General features: G+C 42.3%; 1 protein-coding gene across 3 annotated transcripts in view; it reads left to right on the plus strand.

Annotated features, from left to right (window-relative positions):
• Positions 1-21,445, plus strand: part of LOC113153565 (growth factor receptor-bound protein 10-like) — a 45,989-nt gene extending 24,544 nt beyond the window's left edge. The window contains exons 1-13 of one of the 3 annotated variants that reach the window (XM_026347253.1): positions 5,074-5,242; positions 6,644-6,800; positions 9,017-9,132; positions 10,728-10,802; positions 11,201-11,338; positions 11,561-11,671; positions 12,506-12,604; positions 12,878-12,955; positions 14,010-14,126; positions 14,296-14,362; positions 14,458-14,545; positions 14,739-14,832; positions 16,093-21,445. In XM_026347253.1, the coding sequence (XP_026203038.1) occupies positions 5,198-5,242; positions 6,644-6,800; positions 9,017-9,132; positions 10,728-10,802; positions 11,201-11,338; positions 11,561-11,671; positions 12,506-12,604; positions 12,878-12,955; positions 14,010-14,126; positions 14,296-14,362; positions 14,458-14,545; positions 14,739-14,832; positions 16,093-16,239 (1,332 nt within the window). In that variant the 5' untranslated portion in view covers positions 5,074-5,197 and the 3' untranslated portion in view covers positions 16,240-21,445. Of the gene's footprint in view, positions 1-5,073; positions 5,243-5,914; positions 6,515-6,643; positions 6,801-9,016; positions 9,133-10,727; positions 10,803-11,200; positions 11,339-11,560; positions 11,672-12,505; positions 12,605-12,877; positions 12,956-14,009; positions 14,127-14,295; positions 14,363-14,457; positions 14,546-14,738; positions 14,833-16,092 lie in introns of those variants that run through there. The other 2 variants (XM_026347254.1, XM_026347252.1) reach the window with 2 other exon arrangements.
• Positions 21,446-22,379: the final 934 nt, after the last annotated feature.

Genomic DNA, 22,379 nt, shown 5'->3' on the forward strand with positions numbered 1-22,379 from the left:
ATTACTGTGTGAACTTGCCTAATAAATCTACCCAAGTTCCTTTTTTAATTTGAATATCTGGCAGGTCAAAATTTTACTTCTGTTCTGTTTTACTGGATCAATTTCACTAACATCCACATGACTTTATTTAGTCCTGATTTACGGGTGAAGTCAAAGGATTCCTAGAACTGAGTGCTGCCTACACTGTGTGTGTTTGTGTGTGTGTGTGTGTGTGTGTGTGTATGTGTGTCATGCCGTGTCAGTCCTGGATTGTGGACATGCAAGCCTCTCTGTGAGGTTATGTGCTGGCGCACCAATGAGGTAAAATTGAGTTTGGCCTGTCTGCAGAGCTAATCAGCTCTGTCTGGCTTGAAACCTGACCACTCACAGACATGAAAGACAAGTGATGCTGTAATACCCTAGACCAGGGTGAGACGAGTAAATAAAGATTACACACAGCATAAGTTAAAAGTTTTTTAAGAACTAGAACTTGCCTAGTGATTAGTGCATCACATTCACACTGTTTGTGAAATGCTTCTCAGGATCCCTCAGTTGGGGGACTTTAGAGCTCAAAGGGTTTTGATGGAATTACACTTTCCTCTGCCTCCCTTATATTAAAATAAGTCCATGCTTCTAGCAAAAAAAGATCTCAGCTAACATCATCATGAGTTTTAAAGCTCAGATGATCTCATCCTACTACAAAGGTTGTAGCCTTTGTTCACCTGCGGCACCAGTAATCCTCCAGATGACGACATCTAAACTGAAAAACTCCTCCAGATGATGTCAGCTAGAAGCAGAGAGTAGGAAGAGGGAAGTTTGATTTAATGCACATGTACTCTCTAAACCAGGAACTAAAGGAAGCAAGTTGAAAATCTGTTAAGTTGTTCCCTGTGTAAAATGGTTACAGAGTTGAATGGAATAATGAGCATTTCATAAAGCCTACCATACATAACCAGGAAAAAACAACAAAAACAGGCTTTTTTAAATAATTTGTTTGTAGTACGTTAACACTAAAGCTGTGTAATAAACCTTTTTTGATTAACAAAGGCAAAAACACGTTTCTGTAGGAGTCAAACATGTAGAGTGTTGCATGAGTGTGCAATTCATCGGCGGGCAGCAAGTAATGTCCACTCACCTGATGTAGACCTAAATATGTATATGCCTCATGATGAAAAGAAGAAACCACATTTTTAAACCAGGCTACAGTAAACATGGCTGACTGACAAATATGTGAACATATTTTGAGTCCTAGTAGTGATTTTCAGTGGATGAAAATAGAGCAGTGAGATGTATCCCTTCCTGTAGTTCAATGTCTGTAGCATTGTCTGTCATGGCATAACGAGGAAATCTACTGTAGGAAACAAATACCAGGCTTGGTCTCTATCATACTTTAACATACAGTGGGAACCTTTTGGAATTCATGGTTTTCTGCATTAATTTGTCATAAAATGTGATCTGATCTTCATCTAAGTCAAGAGTATTAATAAATACAATGTGCCTAAAATAATAACACGAATAAAAACCTCCATAGTGCTAGTGGAAAAAGTGTGTGAACTCTTGGAATTAATAACTGGTTGACCCCCGCCCCCTTTGGCAGCAATAACCTGAACCATGCTCTTCCTGTAGTTGTGGATCAGACCTGCATATTGCTCAGGAGGAATTTTAGCCCATTCTTTCTGCAGAACTGCTTTATCAATGTCATAATCCTTAGTTGCATCACCTGACTTCTACAGAGTTTCATTTGACGTACAGACATTCTAAATGGTAAATCCTCTGTACTTATATAGCACTTTTCTACCTAATTGGTACTCAAAGCACTTAACACTGCATCTCATTCACCCATTCACACACACAAGCACAGGCTATGCAGCTGATCTTACTCACCGGGGGCAACTTGGGGATCAGTATCTTCCCCAAGGACACTTTGGCATGTGACATGGCAGTCGAGAATCGAACCACCGCTCCTATGATTGGCAGAAAACTGCTCCACCTATTGAGGCACAGCCACCCCATTCTCACATTACTGTATGCTGCATAATTGTTTGATACACTTGGGAATTCATCTTCCCCTCAATCACTGCAAGCTGGTCAGGCCCTGATGCAGCAAAGCAGACCCAAATCATGATGCTTCCTCCACCATACTTTACGATTGGGTTGATGTTTTCATGATGAAATGCAGTGACCTTTTTATGCCAGATCTAGTTTTGAGTGTTCTTTCCACAAAGTTCAATCTTAGTTTCATCAGTCCACAAACCATTTTGCCAATACTGCTGTGTAGTGTCAATGTGCTCTATGGCAAACGTCAGGTGTGCAGCAATATTCTTTTTAATAAGCAGCTGCTTCCTTTGTGGTGTCCTGCCATAGACACCCTGCTAGTTCAATGTTTTACCGACTGTAGACTCATGAACACAGATGTTTTCTTTGATGTTTGTCTTTGACCGTCACTCAGGGTTGCTTCTTTACCTCATTAAAGAGTGTTCGTTGTGCTCTTGGGGTCATTTTGACTGCCCACCCACTTCTTGCTAGAGTAGCCACAGTCCCAAAGTGTGTCCATTTGTAGATTGTTTGTCTAACTGTAGACTGGTGAATTTCTAAAGTCTTTGACATTACTTTGTAACTAATTTCCAGCTTTATGTAAATCCTCTGATAGCTTTTGGTCAGGCATGGCTCACATAAGCGTATTTTTCTTGTGCTCGTGTTTTTTGTCAATCAGTAGCTCTAGTCCACACCTCCAAACTAATTTTCTTAACTTATGCTAACACCTGACTGCATTTAGATTTTTAGAGGTTATTATCCTAAGGGTTCACATACTTTTTCGTCTCGCTTTTATGGTTGTTCTCAATAAAGACATGAAAGATCAGCCTTTTTTGTGTCTTCAGGCACATGATATTTGTTAAATACATCTTGATTTAGATGAAGATCAAATCAATGAAAAAATAATACAGAAAATCACAAAATTCCAAAAGGTTGACATACTTTTTCTTGCCACTGTATGTGCGCCAATATTTTAGAATGATGCACAATCAACAGTGAACATAAACCTTTTTGTTCTGTTTTAGACTCTACAGTTATAGTGTACAACATTATCTCCCCCTTCCACTCTGATCTGATCTGTGGAGGTTGTGTTACTATGGCAGGGGTCTGCTCCGTCTTAAAACATCCAGTTCACTTATTGTGTGTGTGTGTGTGTGTGTGTGTGTGTGTGTGTGTGTGTGTGTGTGTGTGTGTGTGTGTGTGTGTGTTTGCATATTGCCTGATAGGTTTAGGGGCCTATAAACCTCTTGGTCAAGTGGGCCTGACCCTGGTGCAGATTACTGTGTTTGACCTCTGACCCCCTACACACAGTGCTTGTGTGTGTGTGTCTTTGTTTATATTGATGCTGGTGTCTGTCCATGACCCCTTAGTCTAATATGCTGCAGCTCCAAGTCCTCTTTAAGTGTGTGTGTGTGTGTAGGCATAGGAGACCGATATCCCTGTACAGTTCCACCCCTCACCCTCCACTGGTGGAGAGAGAGAGTAGGGATGCGGGGAGGGGGAAACAGAAGGAGGAGGAACAGGCCACGGTGGGTTAAATTACATCATGTCAAGATAAAATCAAGTAAAGGGATACATAACTAAGAATCTTTACACTTTCCATGTTAAAACCATTATTAGAACGTTCGAGAATAAGTGAATGAACACATGAAAACAGAAGAAACTGATGGAAAAAGAGGAAAATGTGTCCTGCTGACTCCATAGGACACACAAAGGGGGATTGTTATTTCCCCTTTCACCAACACTACTGTCTTTAACATATGCTTAGCTCGTACAAGATCCATCCTCACACGCACATGCACAAATACACACTCTCAGCAAGAACCTGCTGTTCCCCAGGTGGCCACAACACTACCCCATGAGATTGTAGGGAAAAGTTGGGCAGCAGAGTGAAAAACCTGCTGGAGCTGGTTGTCATAGTTTACATTTTGCCTTCCTCTTTTGAGAACGCGTGTGTGTGGCTCATAGTTCTCTGTATTAGGGGCCAGCTGGGTGCCTGTGCTCTACACATGAGCCTGATTATGACTCAGTATTGCATTACTGACATTCCTCCATAGGTCTCCCCTTTATTCTCTTTCTCTATTCCTCTCCCCCCTCCCTTCTTTTCTGCCTCTCTCTCTCTCCCTCTGTGTCTACCTCTCCTGAGGCTGGGCAGATTTGCTGAGCAACCACCTCCCCCCACCCTTACCCCTCCCTTGACCCCCTTTGCAAGGCCCAAATGCCCAACACGTGATCCATCCAGCTTCGGATCAAATCACCCCACCGTTTCTATTTTTTTATTACGACATCCAACTGCCTTCTTTCCAAACCTTGAAACGCTCAGTGTGCGTTACACATGTTGCTTTGGTCCTAACACTCTCGTATAGTATTTCACATACAGCTGAGGAGGAGAAGAAAGAGGAAGAGGAGGAGGAGAAGTGGGAAGGAAGGAGGGGGCAGAAATTGAAACCGTCAGGCAGCTCAAAGAAAATGTCAGTGGATGCATAAGAATAAGGGATCTGTGTGTGTGTGTGTGTGTGTGTGTGTGCGTGTGTGTGTGTGTGCGTGTTCAGTTATTGGTTTAGTAGTTTGAGCTTGTTCCCTTTGTCCATGTGCACGTGTGTGTGGATTTGTAGGCGTGCTTTAGGGGGAAAGACTTACTTTTTTTGCAGCAGCATCGGTAGAAAAGAGCTGACAGTGTTTTGTGGGGGCGAACATTGGGTTGGATGGGGATGAGGGGGTTGAGGGATTTGAACGCAGCCCTGAAGATAAGAGCGTAGAGTACGTGACAGGTAGCAGCTCACCGTTTAAAAATCCCATACTGGGTTAATCCAGTGTGAGGAGGGAGGAGGAGGGAAGACGAAGGAGGGAGGAGAGGAGCCGCGGTTCATACCACTCCTCGCAGCTCAGCCTTTATGCTGCCCAGCACAAGAAGAAGAGGCAGGCTGTCTCTCTTTCGCTCTGTCTCTCTTCCACTCTCGTCCTTCCTCTGTCACTTCCTCCCTCCTCTCCCCTCTTCCCTCTTGCCTGTCTTGCATTCTCCTTGCCAATCTGTCCCTCCCTCTTTCTCTCTCTCTCCCTCCCTGACTTCCTTTCCTCCCTCTCCTCCTCCTGCCCTCTCCCTCTCTCTCTCTCTCTCTCTCTCTCTCTCCCTCTCTCCCTCTCCCTGTCTCACTTTGTCACTGGAGAGCGTCTCAGTGTGAAAATGCCATCCTGCTCTCCAGACTGTTGCCTCTTTCAGGCTGTGGAGGTAAGAGACTTGTGTCTGTGTGTTTGTTTCTTATCTGGACGTCTGTCGTGAGATCTGTGTGTGTGTATGTGTGTGTGTGCGCGTGTGCGTGTGGTTATCAGTTTGCAGCAATGAGGATCTTTGCATCACCCCCCCCACCCAGCATTTGTAAAACTTTTCTCCAACAAAACTCATGCGTCATGCGTTTACTTTTTTTTTTCTGACGGGGGGGGCGTGTTGGAAGAGAGGAAGGAGTCTTCGGGCTTTGCAGGGGCACGGAGCACTGTGACGTTTTTCTTGTTGCATTCTGAGTCTGTCTTTGCGTCGCTGTGCTGGTGCCTCTGTGTTTTGTGTCATTTCTAGGCCACCGTCGCAGTTGGTTTTTGCCGTTTTTCGCGTGTTTCCACTTCTCTGTGCCATTGCCCAACTTAATTTTCTGTGCCCAGCCCCAGGCCCTCGCCCATCACCAGCTTTGCGTCTTCTCTCGTGTAACAGTTGTTAGCTGGTGGTTTTGAGCGAAGTGCAGGGTAGCAGAATCCCTGCTGTGGACGGAATATGTTATGTACGTGGGTGTGTGAGAATATACACACAAACATACACACATGCTATATATAGAATATCTTTTTTATGTTTCAGTGTGTGTATGTGTGTGTGTGTGGCTTCGGGCACTTTTCGCAGTTCATTTTCTCATATTAATGAATGTGTTTGCGTGTTACGCCGCATGAGAGAGCGAGCTCTTGTGTGGTGTGTGTGTGAGAATCTGCTCATACAGTGGTGTGAAGCAGCTGGTCTGTGGTTATCTGTACAGCAACACACTCAGAAGACAAAATCACACACAGTTTACATGTTGCTTTGGGCACTTGGCTGAAACGACTCAAAATGGCGCAACAATGGGAGGTACTCCCGCTTTGAACTGTACCCGCTTGCTGCTCCCACCGGTGACATTTTAGGGACAAAATGCAACATGTGCAAACGCACCATGTTATTTCACTGTCCAAGTGTGTGAAAATTAGTTTTTTCTTCCTACTTTTACGATTGTGGATATTCCTCTGTGTGACTGAAAACGTGTCATTGTGGGTTGTGCGCAGACAGGTTTACATGCGTATTCGGGGACATGCGTGTGAGTAAGTTTGGTTGAGCTGTGGACAACAGGGTTGAGCTGAGAACACAAGGGTTATCTGACTGTTTTTGGACGTCATCTTTGTTTATTTTAGCGTGTCGCATGGCCGGGCGACAGAATAATGTGAACAGGACGTTTCGAGGGTGAACTTGTCAGAACACCTGGTTATGGAGGTAAACGTAGACGCACATCTATTACGTTTTTCAACTCGGGACACATCACGCCGTAGACTTTTTCATGCTTGTGAAAACGCGATTTTCTTACGTGCACATTGCCATCATTATTCTCATGTGTGTTTGCAGATAGTGAAGGTGTGGAGCGAGGATGGGGCCGGCAAAGTGGTGGAAATCCCAGCAGACATGACAGCCAGAGATGTCTGCCAGCTTCTGGTCTACAAGAGTCACTGTCTGGACGACAACGCCTGGACACTGGTGGAGCACCACCCCATTCTTGGCCTCGGTAAGGATTTGTGCATTGGGGTGTTTATGTACATTCAGGTGTGGTTCGATTTTTTTTTTTCTTAGAGGCCAACTGGAACTAACATTTGACATTATTAGGTTTATTTTTCCAGAGGACTAATTTTATATTTATAAGATTTATACCTGCCTCAAGACATCAACAACATATAAAGCTCAGGAGTATGTTGCTGTAAAAAAAGTAATGTAAACCCACTCATTTGCTTTGCTTTCCCCCGCGTATGTTGGTCTGTACTGTTTCTTGTGTGTGTGTGTGTGTGTGTTCTGCTAGTTTGCAGGTGTGTTTCAGGGTTGTTTGTATGCGTCTGTGTCTGTACCCCTTTTGTGTATCTCTTGATGGGTGGAGACTCTCTCTTGTGTTGGCCCTTCAGTGTTTATGTTCACTTGAGCTTGGCACGAGAGTTTGTATGCCTTCTATAGGCCTCGGGGACTGAGGCGCGGTGGTCATAGGATTAAGCATTTTTCATGTTCTGCTCACATGCCTGCCCCTTGCCAAATAATTCACCAAGGGCGGGTGGAAGGAAAAGGGAATCAAAGAAACACATTTCTAGTGTTTTGCTTCTTCACTTTAGCTGCGTCTGTTTTTGAAGCTTTATGTATTTCTTTTTATTTTTTCCTCCGGGTCCGTCTTTGTCCTTGGTTAGGCTTTCCTACACCCAAGTTGTATTTTTAGAGTCAAAGGATCGCTTTGTGCTTTGCTGCTTGATCTGGGTTTCTGGAAAAAAGTGCACTGGAGAGATGGAATGTGAGGTGAGGAGAGGTAGGGAGTGAAAAAGAAGGAGAGAGGCAGAGAGAGGGGGAAGGGCAGAGAGGCCTGGACTAAAAGCGTCATACCAGAGCTGCAAGGAACCAATCGTAGGTCTCTGTCGGACGAGCCCCTAGCCATGCTAGCCAATCAATTTTTCCATATCCCTCCACAGGAAATTCCCCAGCCTGTAGCCAGCGTGCTCACATATAGGGAGCTGAAGCATCTCCACCTCTGAAGTGCAGCTAGAATACTGTTTCTTTAGCAATTTCACCACAATGAATGCACTCAGGTAACTGTGCGTGTGTTTTCACACAGAACTGGAACATCTTGTCGTGATCAATTTCTAATTAGCCTCACTCTGAGATTATATCCCCTGAACTTCCAGAAAGAGGAGAACACGCACGCACACACACACACTCACACTCACACTCATAGAGAAAGTAATTGAACCTCTTTGGTGCACGGTGAGCAGGTTAGGCCTGTGTGAGCTCTTAATGTGGGGTTGTGTGTTTGTCTGTGGCTTGTACTTTGCTTATGGCTTCCCTGCTCTCAGCAATCAGCCTAAATACATGACATCATCTTCCTGCAGTGCCCCCCCCCTCGCTCCCCCCCTCTATTTCATACCACTCCACCTTCAGCTCCTCCCTCACATTGCTTCTTTTTTTTTTTTTTCACAGCCCCTCCTCATTTACCTCTTATTCTCTTGCTCGCGCCTTGGTATTCAGGGATTTATGTTGCTGTATCCGTATCATTGTATATATACTAGAATAAACAGTGATGCAGTGGTAAATAAAAAGGTGGAGAAACTATGACCTCCACTTAATGATACTGAAATCCAGCATAGTCTCAGCACAGTTCTGAGCTTTCTTCTCAGTATAGGATGTAAGTATGCTCAATTTCAATTATCATATGAGCATGTACATGTACTGCTTACTATGACCTCTCTATGACCTTCATGAGTGAAAAGGCATAAAAGACAATGCACAGATTTTTAGGACATATGGCATCAGTTTAAACACATTTTCACTTGGATTTTATGTTACACACATCAGAAAGTTGTAGTTGTGGTTAGAGGACACTGTTCACAACCACTTAATGTAAACAAGGTCCTTTGGTGACAAGGACATTTCAGAATGTGCTTTCAATAATAAAAATAGAAGAGAGAAAAGAGGGGAGAGCGAGGTAATGCATGCAAAAGAGCTGCTTAATATTCTGAAGATGGTAAATTTTATTTATAAAGGAACAATGAACAATGGAACATGAGTTTTTTTTTTCTGAATTTGACCTACTGTGGATATTCAAATCTTAATAAATGAGAGTTTAACCAATGAATAATAAAAAATCCAACAGCCGTGCAGAGTTTACAGTCTTTGCTTTGCTTTTAAACCTGTCACTGAGGACAGCTCAAAGATGTGATGGCTAACATAGTCTGCCTGTGTCTCCTCGTACAGAGAGATGTTTGGAGGACCACGAGCTGGTGGTTCAGGTTCAAGCTTCTATGAGCAGCGACAGTAAATTCCTCTTCAGAAAGAACTATGCCAAATATGAATTCTTCAGGAACCCCCTGGTGAGTCTCTCACATCACTGAAATGACCTTTCTGTGACTGGTTTGATTTAGCACGCAGCCCCACACATACACACTGTCACATACACACACAGATGGGGTTGAGCCACTTTTCCAGGCTTGATAGCTTTGAATTAGGACTGCTGGCGAAATTGCATGCTCACATTCAAAACCTTCGCATTTGATTGTTCTTCTGGTCCTCTGTAGGTGGGTCGCGTTAGTGCAGAAAAGCAGCGTTTATGTGTACCTCACCAATGAACTTCCACGTTGATCCACACTGGTCCAAACAGCAGTTTTCCACAGACAATCATTTTTAAAAGCAATGGCTATAAAATAAAATTATTTTTTCTGAGCATGACAATTCGAACGAATTGACTCTTTTTATTATCAGAATTTGATCCATTTGGTTCAAAATCATTTGGAAAGTCTAGAGCTATGGGATTATTTATTGAGATATTTAATTCCCATTTGTGCAGGGAGCCAAGATGTGCGATGATCGTGCTTATGCTCCATGGGTGCAAAACACAGAAACATGAGGAAATTCTGTCATTTTTATTGCTGGAATCCAGAAGAATGATTTTTTTCCTCTTCTGAGCAACTTGCATAGGAACGAATGAGCGCCAATGTTTAAATTTGGTATCCAGTTCTCAAAATACATTTATGTATTTTCTACATCTAATACAAAATAATTTCACACGAAACCACAAATGTCAGCTTCATAGTGACAGATGAAAAGGCAGGGTTAGTGTAAGGAGGCCTTGCATAAGGTCCCCTACTAGTGGAAGGCCACAGCCAGTACTTGAACCCCGGTCTCCCGCATGGAGGGTACTACTACACTATCCAGCCATTTCTCTTAAATCATACTGTAATTGTGTACCATAGCAACAAATTATATCATAAACATGCCGTTTCTTCCATTAACAAGACGGATGGAAAACCTACTTTTGCTTTAACTTTAAGCCTTTTTTGGATGAGAGTTTGAGCTAAATTACAAAATGCAAAGCTGTTCATCATTTTAAGGACACAAACTTGCCTTTGACAGCCAGCGAGTCAGCGTTAGTTCTCTTTGCGTGGCATCTTTTGCTGATGTAGACTCAGCGTGGGGCTCTGCTGTTACGTGCTGGCTGAGTATACGGTGACATTACTGCCGTGGTGATTTAGGTAAGTGTCAGTGCCAGCAGGTGACCTCAGCTCTGTGGTAATGAGTACAGTAAAACACCAGAGTGCTGGCCGCGGCCTGTCAATCACGCTAAGAGTAGCGCTGCTGGCGAAAGGAGATTACATCAGCGGGTGAGATCATACTGCATCTACTCCCAGGCTGGATTGCTTTCTAGATCTCTCTCTCTCTCATCCGCCACTTTGTCTCTGAGTCCTTGTGCTCATCAAACACACACACACACACACACACACACACAGAAAGAGAATCGTATTCTGCATAGAGAAACACTACCCCACTCTGAGCTTGCATGTGCACTAAGTGGTTTCTAGTAACCGCTCTCCTTTTCTATCTCTCTCTTTCTGTCTCTTATCTTTTTCTTTCACTCATTGTTGGTCTCTCTTTCCCTCTCTCTCTCTCTCTTTGTGTTTTTCCCATCCAGAACTTTTTCCCTGAGCAGATGGTGGCTTGGTGTCAGGAGTCTGACGGCTCAATCCCTCAGTCACAGCTCTTACAGGTGAGGGGATGATTCACTGAACGTGCACATTACATCAGCAGCCCTAACCCCACTAACATGTAGGGACTTGATTCATTACGTAGCCCCTAAGTGTTTCCTAAATCCTTATTTCCTCTTGCACGAACAGCAAATCCTAGACACAGGGAAAGCAGCCTTTTTTTAAATGTTTTTGTTTTAATTTTAATTGAACAATTTTGACCAAATTACACACATGTAGCATCTAATATCTGCTCATTGCATTCATTCAGCGCTGTTAGTGCCAGATTTTCAGCAATATAGAATACAGAACCTAGCTCATAACAGTATTGAGGAACATGTCGTTTTCGGCGATGGTAGAAGCAGACGCACAGTTCCCCCTGTGGCCATATTCCTAAAAGATGCTCTTATTTTTTCTGCAGAACTTTCTAAACTCTAGCAGCTGTCCAGAGATCCAGGGCTATCTGTACATGAAGGAACCTGGACGCAAGTCCTGGAAGAAGCTCTACATGTTCCTGCGGCGCTCGGGTCTCTACTACTCTACTAAAGGAACATCCAAGGTGATAATATTACTGCTGTATTGACACTCGAACGGGTGCATAGGAAACTTGGTAGATTATTACAGTAGCTGACACACTTTTGTTATGGCTGTGTCTTATTTTATGTTTTGTTAAATGAAAGCAGAAGACATGTCGATCATATCAAATAGCTGTTTGCCGTTCCATTGTTGCTGACAATCCTGTCACTCCCCCTTCAACCTCTGCCTCCCTCTGACTGAACAGGAGCCGCGGCACCTGCAGCTGGTGTCAGATCTGGAAGACAGTAACATCTTCACCATCATCACGGGCAAAAAACTCCACAATGCCCCCACAGACTACCAGTTCTGCATTAAGGTAACAAACAGGAAAACGGATTCACCTGCTTTTCCTCTACATATATTGTATCGTAGGTGTGTAGGTGTGTGTGTGTGTGTGTGTGTGTGTGTGTGTGTGTGTGTGTGTGTGTGTGTGTGTGTGTGTGTGTGTGTGTGTGTGTGTGTGTGTGTGAGAGAGAGAGGACATGGGGTTTAAAACTACACAGTGGGGGTTCAAACACACTCTCAGCACATTGTGTCTCACACCAGGAGTTATCTGTGGTAGGTCACCTGCTGATCTAGGATAAGCCAGGATGGCACAGGGAATCTGGCCTGTCTGACCCTGTCTCCTCTCTCCTACACACTCACACACTAGACGACCAGCGTGTCAGATGCTGTCAGCAGGGGTCACAGTGCAGATTGTGTAAGGGATTTTACTTGGCAGCTGGGGGTGGCTGGATTGTTGCTATGGTGACATGAATGAATTTGCTGGTAGGGGTTGCATTTGAGGAGCAGTGTCTCTAATGTCCTTGTTACTGGTGGAAAGGAAAGAGAAGCACCGAAGCCTGTAGCTGAAAAAAAAAAAAAAAAAAACTTTTCTGCTACTTGTGTATTTTTGAGTACATTCTGAAACTTATAACTCAAATTTTAATTTCTAGTTTTATTCTGCGGTAAACAATTAACTTGAAATTTCAGTGGGGGGAGAAAACAAAATTCCAACCTGTGTTACAGAACACTTGCAGGCTTGCTTTAGCATTGTCACATGTTTTCAGGTCTCTGTATGCAAAAAAAAAAAAAAAATTCCAAAATCACATGTTCGTGATCTGTGCCTCATTAATTTAACGTCCCACTGTGTCTTCTGTTTGGTTGACAGCCCAGTAAAGTGAGGAGTGACTGTAAGGAGCTAAAGATGTTGTGTGCGGAGGATGAACAGAGCAGGACTTGCTGGATGACTGCCTTCAGACTGCTCAAAGTAAACCCTTTACTATTATGTGTGCAGGATGTAACTTCTTATTGTTTGCTACGAAAACAAAAGCTTTTCAGTGAGAATCATCTGTTGCATATTTTACCTTTTAACCCAATTCTGTACGGTGTACAACTACACAATTAACCCCAATGATAGTTAGCACCCCACCTTAAAGTTACGCAATAGTAATATTCCCTTTTCTTGAAGGGTCAACAGAAATAACATTTCCAACATTTTGGATTGTGACATAATGCCGTTTCTTCTCTCCTGTCTTCACAGTATGGGATTGTACTGTATCAGAACTACAATGCCCCCCAGCAGAGGAAAGCTAACCTTTTGCCTCTCTCGGCACCCGTGGTGAGGATCTGCTCTCTGACATCACCTTCTTACAACCCCAGTGCCCCCCCCCCTCAGCCAAGTCTAATCCAGATTGATCCATTAATCAGCTGATGGTGAATTGGTTCTCTCCATAGCCTCACTTTTCTAATGAGGCGACACCACTGGCAGGATAATTTCATCAAACAATTTGTTAAATGCAGAAATGAATTTCTATTTAAACTATTATTTGTAAACAGCATTATGTAGTAAAAGGCTTAGGGTCCATATTAAGGTCAAGCTGCAAGTACATCGAACACATAACATCTTATCGCAGAGTTATTTTAAAAAGGTGGGCATTTACATAATACTCAGCACAGCAAACAGAAACCCGTGTTACACCAAAGCTAATCACCTTACAGCATGAGGTGTAGAAAAAGGTGTCATAAGCTCCTTTGAACAGATTGAATTAAAATTAGTCACACATCTGCAGAATCCACACAGTTAGAACAGAGTTAGCATATCTAGTGCATACTGTATGTAAACTTTATTGTGAAACATAAAATACAATATACATGAGATACAAGTATAATCACAAATCTTAGTATCTTAGTATTACTTCATTACAGCCAGTTAAGGCTGTAATGAAGTATGTGCACTCATATGTTCAAGGAAGCACAGTAACATTGGCTATCGACAAACGGTTTAATTTGATATGAGAGTTCTTCATAGAGGTGTTAGTGTTTTTTTAAAAAGATAAAAGATAGTGATTGCTCATAATGAACAGAGTTGGGCTTTGGTTGGGTTTATTTCCAGCTATGGGTGCAGTCTGAATAATAAATTAAAAGGAAAACCTGAATAATTTCAGAGCCAGAAAGCCTAGAGAGTCTTGTGCTTTTCCTCAGAAGGAAACTTGACTGAAGTGGGTCTGTGTGCAGACAGGATTTGTCATGCCCCAGTGAGTGTGTCTGACTTGTTTGAGCTTTGACCCTTCTTTACCCCCCCCCCCCCTCCCCTTCACCCACCTCCTTGTGTTCCTGTCTCCCCTTTCCACTCCCGCTCCCTACCCTCCCATCCCTGCACCATCCCTTAACAGCGGAGTGTATCGGAGAACTCCCTGGTCGCCATGGACTTCTCCGGACGGACCGGTCGCATCATTGACAACCCCGTCGAGGCCCAGAGTGCTGCCGTGGAGGAGGGACAGACTTGGAGGGTAAGAAGGAGTTAAGCCTCAAATGTGCTAAATGGTAAACCAAGAACCCCATTACTTAGTTTTTACCAGGTGTTAAGTACTTAAGTTAAATAAAACTGGGCTACATTGAACACATCAGGTTTGATGTGATTTTCTCTCATGGTACATGTTGGTCATTTCTTCCACTTAGAAACGGAGCCAGCGTATGAATGTCCTGGGTAGCCCCAGCCCTTTGCACCCATCTTCTCTGAGCACAGGTACTCTTCACTAAGAACACTATCAATCAACATCAGCAACAACCTAAAGATCAGCACACAAAGTGGCTGTGATCATATGTTTGTGTGTGTTGCAGTGATCCACAGGACACAGGTGTGGTTCCATGGTCGCATCATGAGAGAGGAAGCCCACAAAATGATCATACAACAAGGCCAAGTAGATGGGTAAGATAGACTGTGTTGGGTGGAAGCGTGTGGACTGTTAGAAAACAGCTCCACTGGATTAAGAAAACAGCTCCACTGGATTAAGATAAAATAAGGTTTTCTAAGAGACACACTCAAGTAAAATCACTGTACTGGAGTTTAGTAGCAATGCTGTTTGTATTTCATACTTTCATGATCATGTTCTTTGTGCCAGGTTATTCCTGTTGCGGGACAGTCAGAGTAATCCCAAGGCATTTGTGCTCACCTTGTGCCACCACCAGAAGATCAAGCACTTCCAGATCCTACCGGTCAGTGATATAACACAACATGACCTCAGCATTGCAGGAAATCTGTCATCGTCACTGTTGAAAACCACTCAAAGTTGGCAGATCCCTGCTGTGCTCTCACAGAAAATTACACATCAAATGCCAAGATTCAAAATCATCAGGGCATCAAGATTAGCTGTTCTTACATACCGTGTTGTATCCTAGTAACTAAACTACGGTCGTAGCCTCAAAGACCAGCTGGACATCAAAGGTTTTCACACAATTTCCCAAACCACATCCTGCCTTATTTAAGATTTTAAATTCGTTTTTTCCTTCCTTGCAGGCAGCCATCTGTTTGCATTTATTGTGTTTAAGTACAGAAATCAACATCAAATGGCTTAAAGGGCCTGTTCACTCAAATTAGAGAAAAAACATATTGTCTCTCTTACATTTACATTTGGATGTAACACTTTTTTCGGCTTCGGCCTTGGCGACTTACAAGTGAGGTACAAGGCAAGCAACTATCTAAGTCAAGGAGAAACCTAAAAACTTAGAAGTAAAGTGCTCTAGGGAGATCTGTTTCCGCTTCATGAGGTTTTAAGTGCAAGATTTTGTTTTATCGATTTATTTATTTAATATTTAAGTGCAGAGAAAGTTGCAGAAGAGTTCTGTTTTCAGCATGTTTGTGAAAGTTGGGAGTGAGTCTGCTGAGCATGCAGAGGTGGGTAGGTCGTTCCACCATTATGGAGCCCCTGAGCTAAAAAGTTTAGCCTGGGAACCTTTGAGGTGAGGTGAGGTGAGGGGACCACAAGACGTCATTCACTGACAGAGTGCAGCAGATGGGAGGGATTGTAGACCAGAATGAGGGGGTTCAGGTAGGCAGATGATGTTTGAGTTAACCAATTGGTTGGCATGGGTCAGGGCTTTGAACCTAATGCGGGCACCTACAGGAAGCCAGTGCAGAGATCTGAAAAGTGGTGTAACGTGTGTCCATTTTGGCTGATTAAAAATGAGAAGTGCTGCTTCATTTTAAAATCATCTGGAGGGGTTTGATAGTGCATGTTGGTAGCCCCGTCAGGAAGACATTGCTGTAGTTGAGACGAGATAAAATCAAAGCCTGCACAATGGCTCTGACACCTCATCTAGTCATGGAGAGAGTTTTGGTTTTCAGACACTGCCGTGTGAAGATACTCTGTATACCTTGTGTACAATAACAGCTGTACACTTTAGCATGTCTTATTGTAACGTGATTGCTAACTGTCCTCTCTTGTCTCTCTCTCTCTCTCTCTCTGGGGTCTGAAGTGTGAAGAAGACGGTCAGGTGTTCTTCAGCCTCGACGATGGTGCCACCAAGTTCACCGACCTGATCCACCTGGTGGAGTTCTACCAGCTCAACAGAGGAGTGTTGCCCTGCAAACTCAAACACCCCTGCACCGCCGTGGCCTTGTGACACTCCACACCCCCAATCCTCTATCCCCTTTTTTGCACACCTCTCACCCTGAGACCCCGTCCCCCCATCTGCCCCTCCCTCACCAACACAATGAGGTCGAGGAGAGAGAGAAAAGTCAAGTTTTGGGGATGAACAACTCGGCAAGATCTGACATTGGAGGTTTGCTGTCCCCAATGCGCTGTGCTTTTCTCCGCCTTACCGCCGTTTGGATGCTTGAGAGAGAAACGCTTGGACAGTCCAAGCATTGCAGATAGCGGACCCGGCAGTCGCCCAACTCCTGCAATGTTGCAAATGGAGACTTGGTGGATTTGTCATTGCCGTTATGACCCTGGATAAAGACGATAGATTGTGAAAACACAAAACGGCTAAGATCTGTTCACAGGAGTGCTGAGGGTCTCTTGGATAGACCCTCTCCCTCAAAGTCCCTCACCCTTTTTATCCCAGAACCTCCCCCTTCCTCCAAGCCTGATAAGCTGTGGTGCCTGCCCCACCCTCGCCCCCTCACTACTGAGGCAGGCGGGGAGCGCCACCCTCTGACTTCCTCATCGATCATCAGGGATGGACGGGAACCTCTCTGGGTCTTATCAAACTTGATCTAGGAGTTTTCTCAACCTGTGCAGTCCAGTCTGGATAAGCTGACACCCTGTCCCCGCCCCCTAGCACCCAAGTGGACATGACGTAGCGTCTCCGCTGTGTCCCATCCCACAGTCCCCTGGTGCAACCCGATCCCGCCTCCACACTAGCTCAGAGAAAAGTCGAGAGAGAAAAGAGAAGTAGCTAAAGGCAAGATAAGCAGAGAAGTGGCGAGGATTTGCTGAAAGGACAGAGGAATGTTTGTTTATCAGGAAGGCTGTCACAAGCCTCTCTTGTAGAGTTGATTACTTGATGTCATTTTAATGCTGTTTTATTACTGTTGATTAAACGCAGAACTAGTTTTGCACTCCTGGGAGGACAGACGACAGCTGTTCTCTCTAGCTAAATGAAGCTGCCTGCTACCCGTTCGTTGTCCTCCTCCTTCTCCTCCACCACCACCCCCCCTCTGAAAAAAGCATGCATGTGAATTTCCACCAGCTCTGACTGGATTACAGTGGCGTGGGAGCAAACACAGTCACGGCTGATTGTGCATTTCCTTTCAGAAAGGTTTGGGAACATCTTGACCTTACGCGTGGTTCATACCAACGTTACCACACCGTGGTGAAAACCAACGTGCTCATGAACCGGCTGCAGCATCTCAAGACTGTGAGGAAGAGGGGGAAGATGGTTGAATCCTGAAAAGCGTGCCCACCCCCAAGCTTCTACCATTTCAGTCATTATTTTAAATCAAAAGGGTTGCATCTATTGGTGAAATTGTCTTTGAATGTCATTTTCTTTACTTAGTCTGTTCTATTCTCACTGCTTGCACATTGTAATTATCTTGATTTGATAAGGATGGGTTGGAGCTGTCATGTTTGGATTCAGACCACTGTTCCCCCACTCCAGAAAAGACAAATCAACAAAAGCACTCCCATCATTTTTTTTTTTATTATTAATATTTTAAATATGGAATTGAACAAATGACTTGAAATGTGAACTCAGTTGACTGCATATCAACACACAGCTGAATGAGTTTCACTCGCCTTAAGTGAAAATTGTGAGCCTTGAAATTGAAGCTATATTAAGATGCACATACAAGATTTGAAGAGGCTGGACCAATATTTACGGTGTCATAGGATTACGTTAAAGCATTAGTGCAACATGGAAGTACTATTAATAATTTTCTCGTTAGTTAACAGGGAGATCAATGCCACTCTCATGCCTGCATGTTAAATATGTTGCTACCATCAGCAGCTAGTTAGTTTAACATAAAGGCTGGAAACCACAGGAAACTGACTATCCTGGCATGTTTTTGGAAAAGACTATAAAACTGTTAAGACATTTTTTATGAGTAACACAAACCCTAAAAAATGTCTGTTTTTATTATCAAAATTTCATCCATTCACAGACTTGACAATGATGCTAATGAGCATAGGACCAAAAAGAAATGTGTGAGATATCAACTTTCATAGAATTAGGCACCATCATATAATCCTGTTTCCAGTTATGCTTAATACATCCAAGGCCCTGGAATTGCCAAAAAGGTAACATAATCCACATGCCAGCACCTCTAAAGTTCACTAACAAGTCATATTTTATTTGTATAATCCCTACAAAAAACAGCTTAAACAATTTCTAATCATCAGCTAATCACTGTAGCTTCATATTTGGGTGCAGAAATATAAGTAGTATCAATCTCATGTCATCTAAGTCTTGAAAAAACAATTTTTATTTCCCAAAATGACAACTTCTATATAGTAAAAATCTACTTGAACATGGACAGAAAACAGCTACTGATGTAAGTCTGCTTTTCTTGTTGGGTGACGTGTTTGTCTTATTTCAGCAGCTGTCAAAATAGTCGAAATATCATGTTCATATATATTCAACAGCTGCATTGGAGTAGTTGTAGTGTCAGTCAGACAGTAAGGGCTTCATTGTTGAACATCTATCTTCCAACAATCATGCAGAGAGAAGTGCATAATAGTAAAGCTAGAAAGCAGTTTTAGTACCAGCATTACACCATCAAACATGTTATGAACTCTATACTAGTGATCATGACAGAAATTAATAATATGATCGTTATTTCAAGCAAAAATGCCAAAAAAAAAAAGACAAGAAATTGTTTTTTGTCTGACATAGTAAACTGAATATCTCAAGGTTTTAAACAATTAGACAGACAAAAAAAAAAACAATATAAATAATTGCAATGGATATTTTTATGTTAATTTATACACCAACACTCCAGATAATATAACTTTGCCAGCTCTGTGACAATATTTGCTTACAAATAACATTATCATGCCCCCTTTTTAGTTGCTGAAAAAGATTTTGGGAGATGAAATGAAAAGGAGGAAGGGCAAGGTATACTAGGAAAAGATCACCATATAAATGACTTTAAGAATAGACATTTGGATTTTTTTTCACTTTGGTGCCCCCTAGTGGCAACAGTTAAAAATGATGCTCTAAGTTTCAGAATAAATAACAGCACATAGGCATCATCAATTTTCACTGGACTGGCTTACCTTTTTTATACACAAAAATGTTGCTGTCAGAACAACTACATTTCCACATGCTATATTCACATGACAATTCTATGCGTAGCAGCTTTAATAGATCATATGAGTACATGCTCTTCTTTTAATAAGTCTCTCAATGGCCTGCCATCTCCTAAAAGAAAATTAAGCATCATATTTGTAGGAATGTACAACATGAAAAGATGGTAGACATTTTTGAAGTCTCCTCGTCTTTTCCTTTCCTCCCCTGCTGTCGTGTGACCCAGCGAATAAAAAGCTGCAGGCATGTGACCTAACACCTGCTTAGCCTCAGCCTCTGCTCCTTCACCCAACATCCATCCTGTGGCAGATTCACAGGGTGAAAGGAAGGCCTAACTAAACTCTCCCTAAGTACAAGGACACACAATCCACTGCCGCCAGTGGTCCACCAATCACCTGACTTGACTGACTCACCAGCTCTGTGCTCCACCAATCAGGCCTTTTCTAGTCAGCCAGGGCAGACTCTCTCCAGGGATTGGATAATGCTTGAACCCCCCGCCCCTCTGTCCCACCTGTGTCCAGCCTGTAAGCTATGACCCTGTGGTGAATGTGTGTGCGTGTGTGTGTGTGTGTGTGTGTGTGTGTGTGTGTGTGTGTGTGTGCGGATGGCCAGACTGTTATATTCACAATTCAGGATTGCTAACTCTGCTGGTAATCATACTTGCCTTTTAGAGACAGTAAGAGGAAGGTTGCTTGCAAGTTGGGTAAAGTCAAGCGTTGCCATGGATTTAGAGGTGACAGGAGTTTGGCCAGAGGTATCCCAGCATTCCCAGTTGGGGTTCTTTCCTGTCTGTCAAAGAGGAATGCGAAGCCACATCACTATGGGTCAACGAGAGACGAATAACCCTCCTCTCCTCCTCCTTCTTTTTATAATCACTGTGCTACAATGCAATTCTATACACAAGTCCAAGTATATGAAAATACCAGTACACAGTATCATTTGTTTTCTAAGTATGTGAAGCTATGGAGAACACGTAGATTTAACACTGTACCTAGGTCACAGATCACTATGTATGGGGCGTTATGCTTTTGCTCATAACTCCATTTAAAATGAAGAATTTATTTTGTCCTTTTTTTCCATTATTTGATTGTGTGTTTTTTGACATTATTGTGTTTTTTTTTTTTTTTTTTTTTTTCTTTTTTGGTTTGCCAGAATATACCACAGTATATACAGTATTAAATTAAGCTGTCTATTTTTTTTTTCTTTTTTTTAACGAGATCAAACTGGATTTTTGACACGTGTCAAATTTCAGACCATCATTTATGTGTATAAGCTGACAGGCTGACAGAGCCTTCAACTCTGCCAGTGTCCAAATCTGATGTCATTTTCTTTCAGAACTTTTGAATATCCCCTCTTATCTGTCTGCCACATCTCATTCCACTCATTTACTTACAAGAAAAGCAAATGTTTGGATATTAATCTTACACACATACACACAGACTCACACAGTGGGTTTTCATGGAGAGCACACAGACACTGACACTTAACCTCTGGGGATATTCTTAGCAGCTTTTGTACCTTTCATTACGAGTAGTGCAATTATATGCTATTACGCAAAAGGATTGTTCATTTCACTATGTCCATTTATGCTGATTTTAAGGTGCATAACAACATTTTTTAATCCTTTTTTCTTAACTCAGCCTATTCTTTCAGCAGGTGCCTCTTGCTTCTGAACAGTAACAAGTCCTTAGTTGCCATCTATCTGCTCACTGCATTCATGTACAGTTAGTTGTGACTGTGAAACATAATACCTACCATAACACTTCTTACTGGAAGTAAATAATAATGTCAGGACAAAAAAATGCAAACAAGTCCTGCTGACATTGGTGACTCACAGTGTATGTGCAAGTGAAACTGACTCAGTGTTGGTTGTGTTTTGAAGGCATCATACGTCAAACGTTAAATGAACCTTTTTTTTTTTTCTTCAGATAACCCCACTGTGCTTTGCTTCATTTTATCTGTACAACTCCTGGATCTACATTGTATCCTGTTCAGGTATTTTTGTACAAATAAGGGACTGATATATTCTCTGTTTATTGGAAATTAGAATAAAAGACAACATTGCTATAAACCAAAAATGGCTAGAGTGGTGCTGTGCTATCTTCTCATTCCTTGGGATATCTTCTCTCCTAAATATTCTGTCATACCATGTGGATCAGATCACAAATAAAACTCATTCAGACAGTCAACCTATCGCTCATATGCTGTATTAAACCATGTTATTACAAAAATACTGGCAGTATTTAATTTAATTTAATAATATCTATGAAACATATAAGATAAATAAAATTGTATATTTAATTTAAAATAAAATACAATTTGGTCATCATTGGTCTTTTAAATTACAATAGTTTATAATAATGTTTGTATTTTTTATTGTATTATTATTGTATTCATTTGGATTAATATGAATTACCTGCTCATGGGAAGAAATACAAAAATTCAGGGACCCATATAACATAACCATAATAAAAACCCGACACATTAAAAATAAATATATCTGTTTCTGCAGTAGAAGAAGTAGTCAGATATTGTGTATTTTATAACCTAAACTACCAGTACTACAATGTAAAAGTGCCCCATTATAAGTAAATAAAGGTAGCCTACAGAAATATCAGCAAAATGTACTTAAAAAGTACATATTGATACTAATACTATATACTGTATGACATTATTAGATCACCTCTCCAGAAGGTCACAAGGTACATCTGAGGGGCTGTGAGATGATGATTGATGCAAAAGCTTTTGATTATATGAGAGAGACAGGAGAATAGCCTGTCTGACGGCTCTATAGCAAGTCTGTTTCTGGTCTTTATATTTTATTTATGTCTTTAATTTTGGTCATTCTGTGTCTGTTTCTACTTGTTCTACATATCTTTTTGGATAGTTTTAGGTCATTTTGCTTAATATTTGGGCTGTTTTGTCTCTATTTGAGATTTTTCTGTATCTCGTTGTGTTCATTGACTGAGCTGGGAGACAAATAGGAACACTCACAGGCCCTCGGGTCCCTGGGC

The sequence above is a fragment of the Anabas testudineus genome, chromosome 11, assembly GCF_900324465.2.
Source record: "Anabas testudineus chromosome 11, fAnaTes1.2, whole genome shotgun sequence".
Taxonomy (NCBI): Eukaryota; Metazoa; Chordata; class Actinopteri; order Anabantiformes; family Anabantidae; genus Anabas; species Anabas testudineus.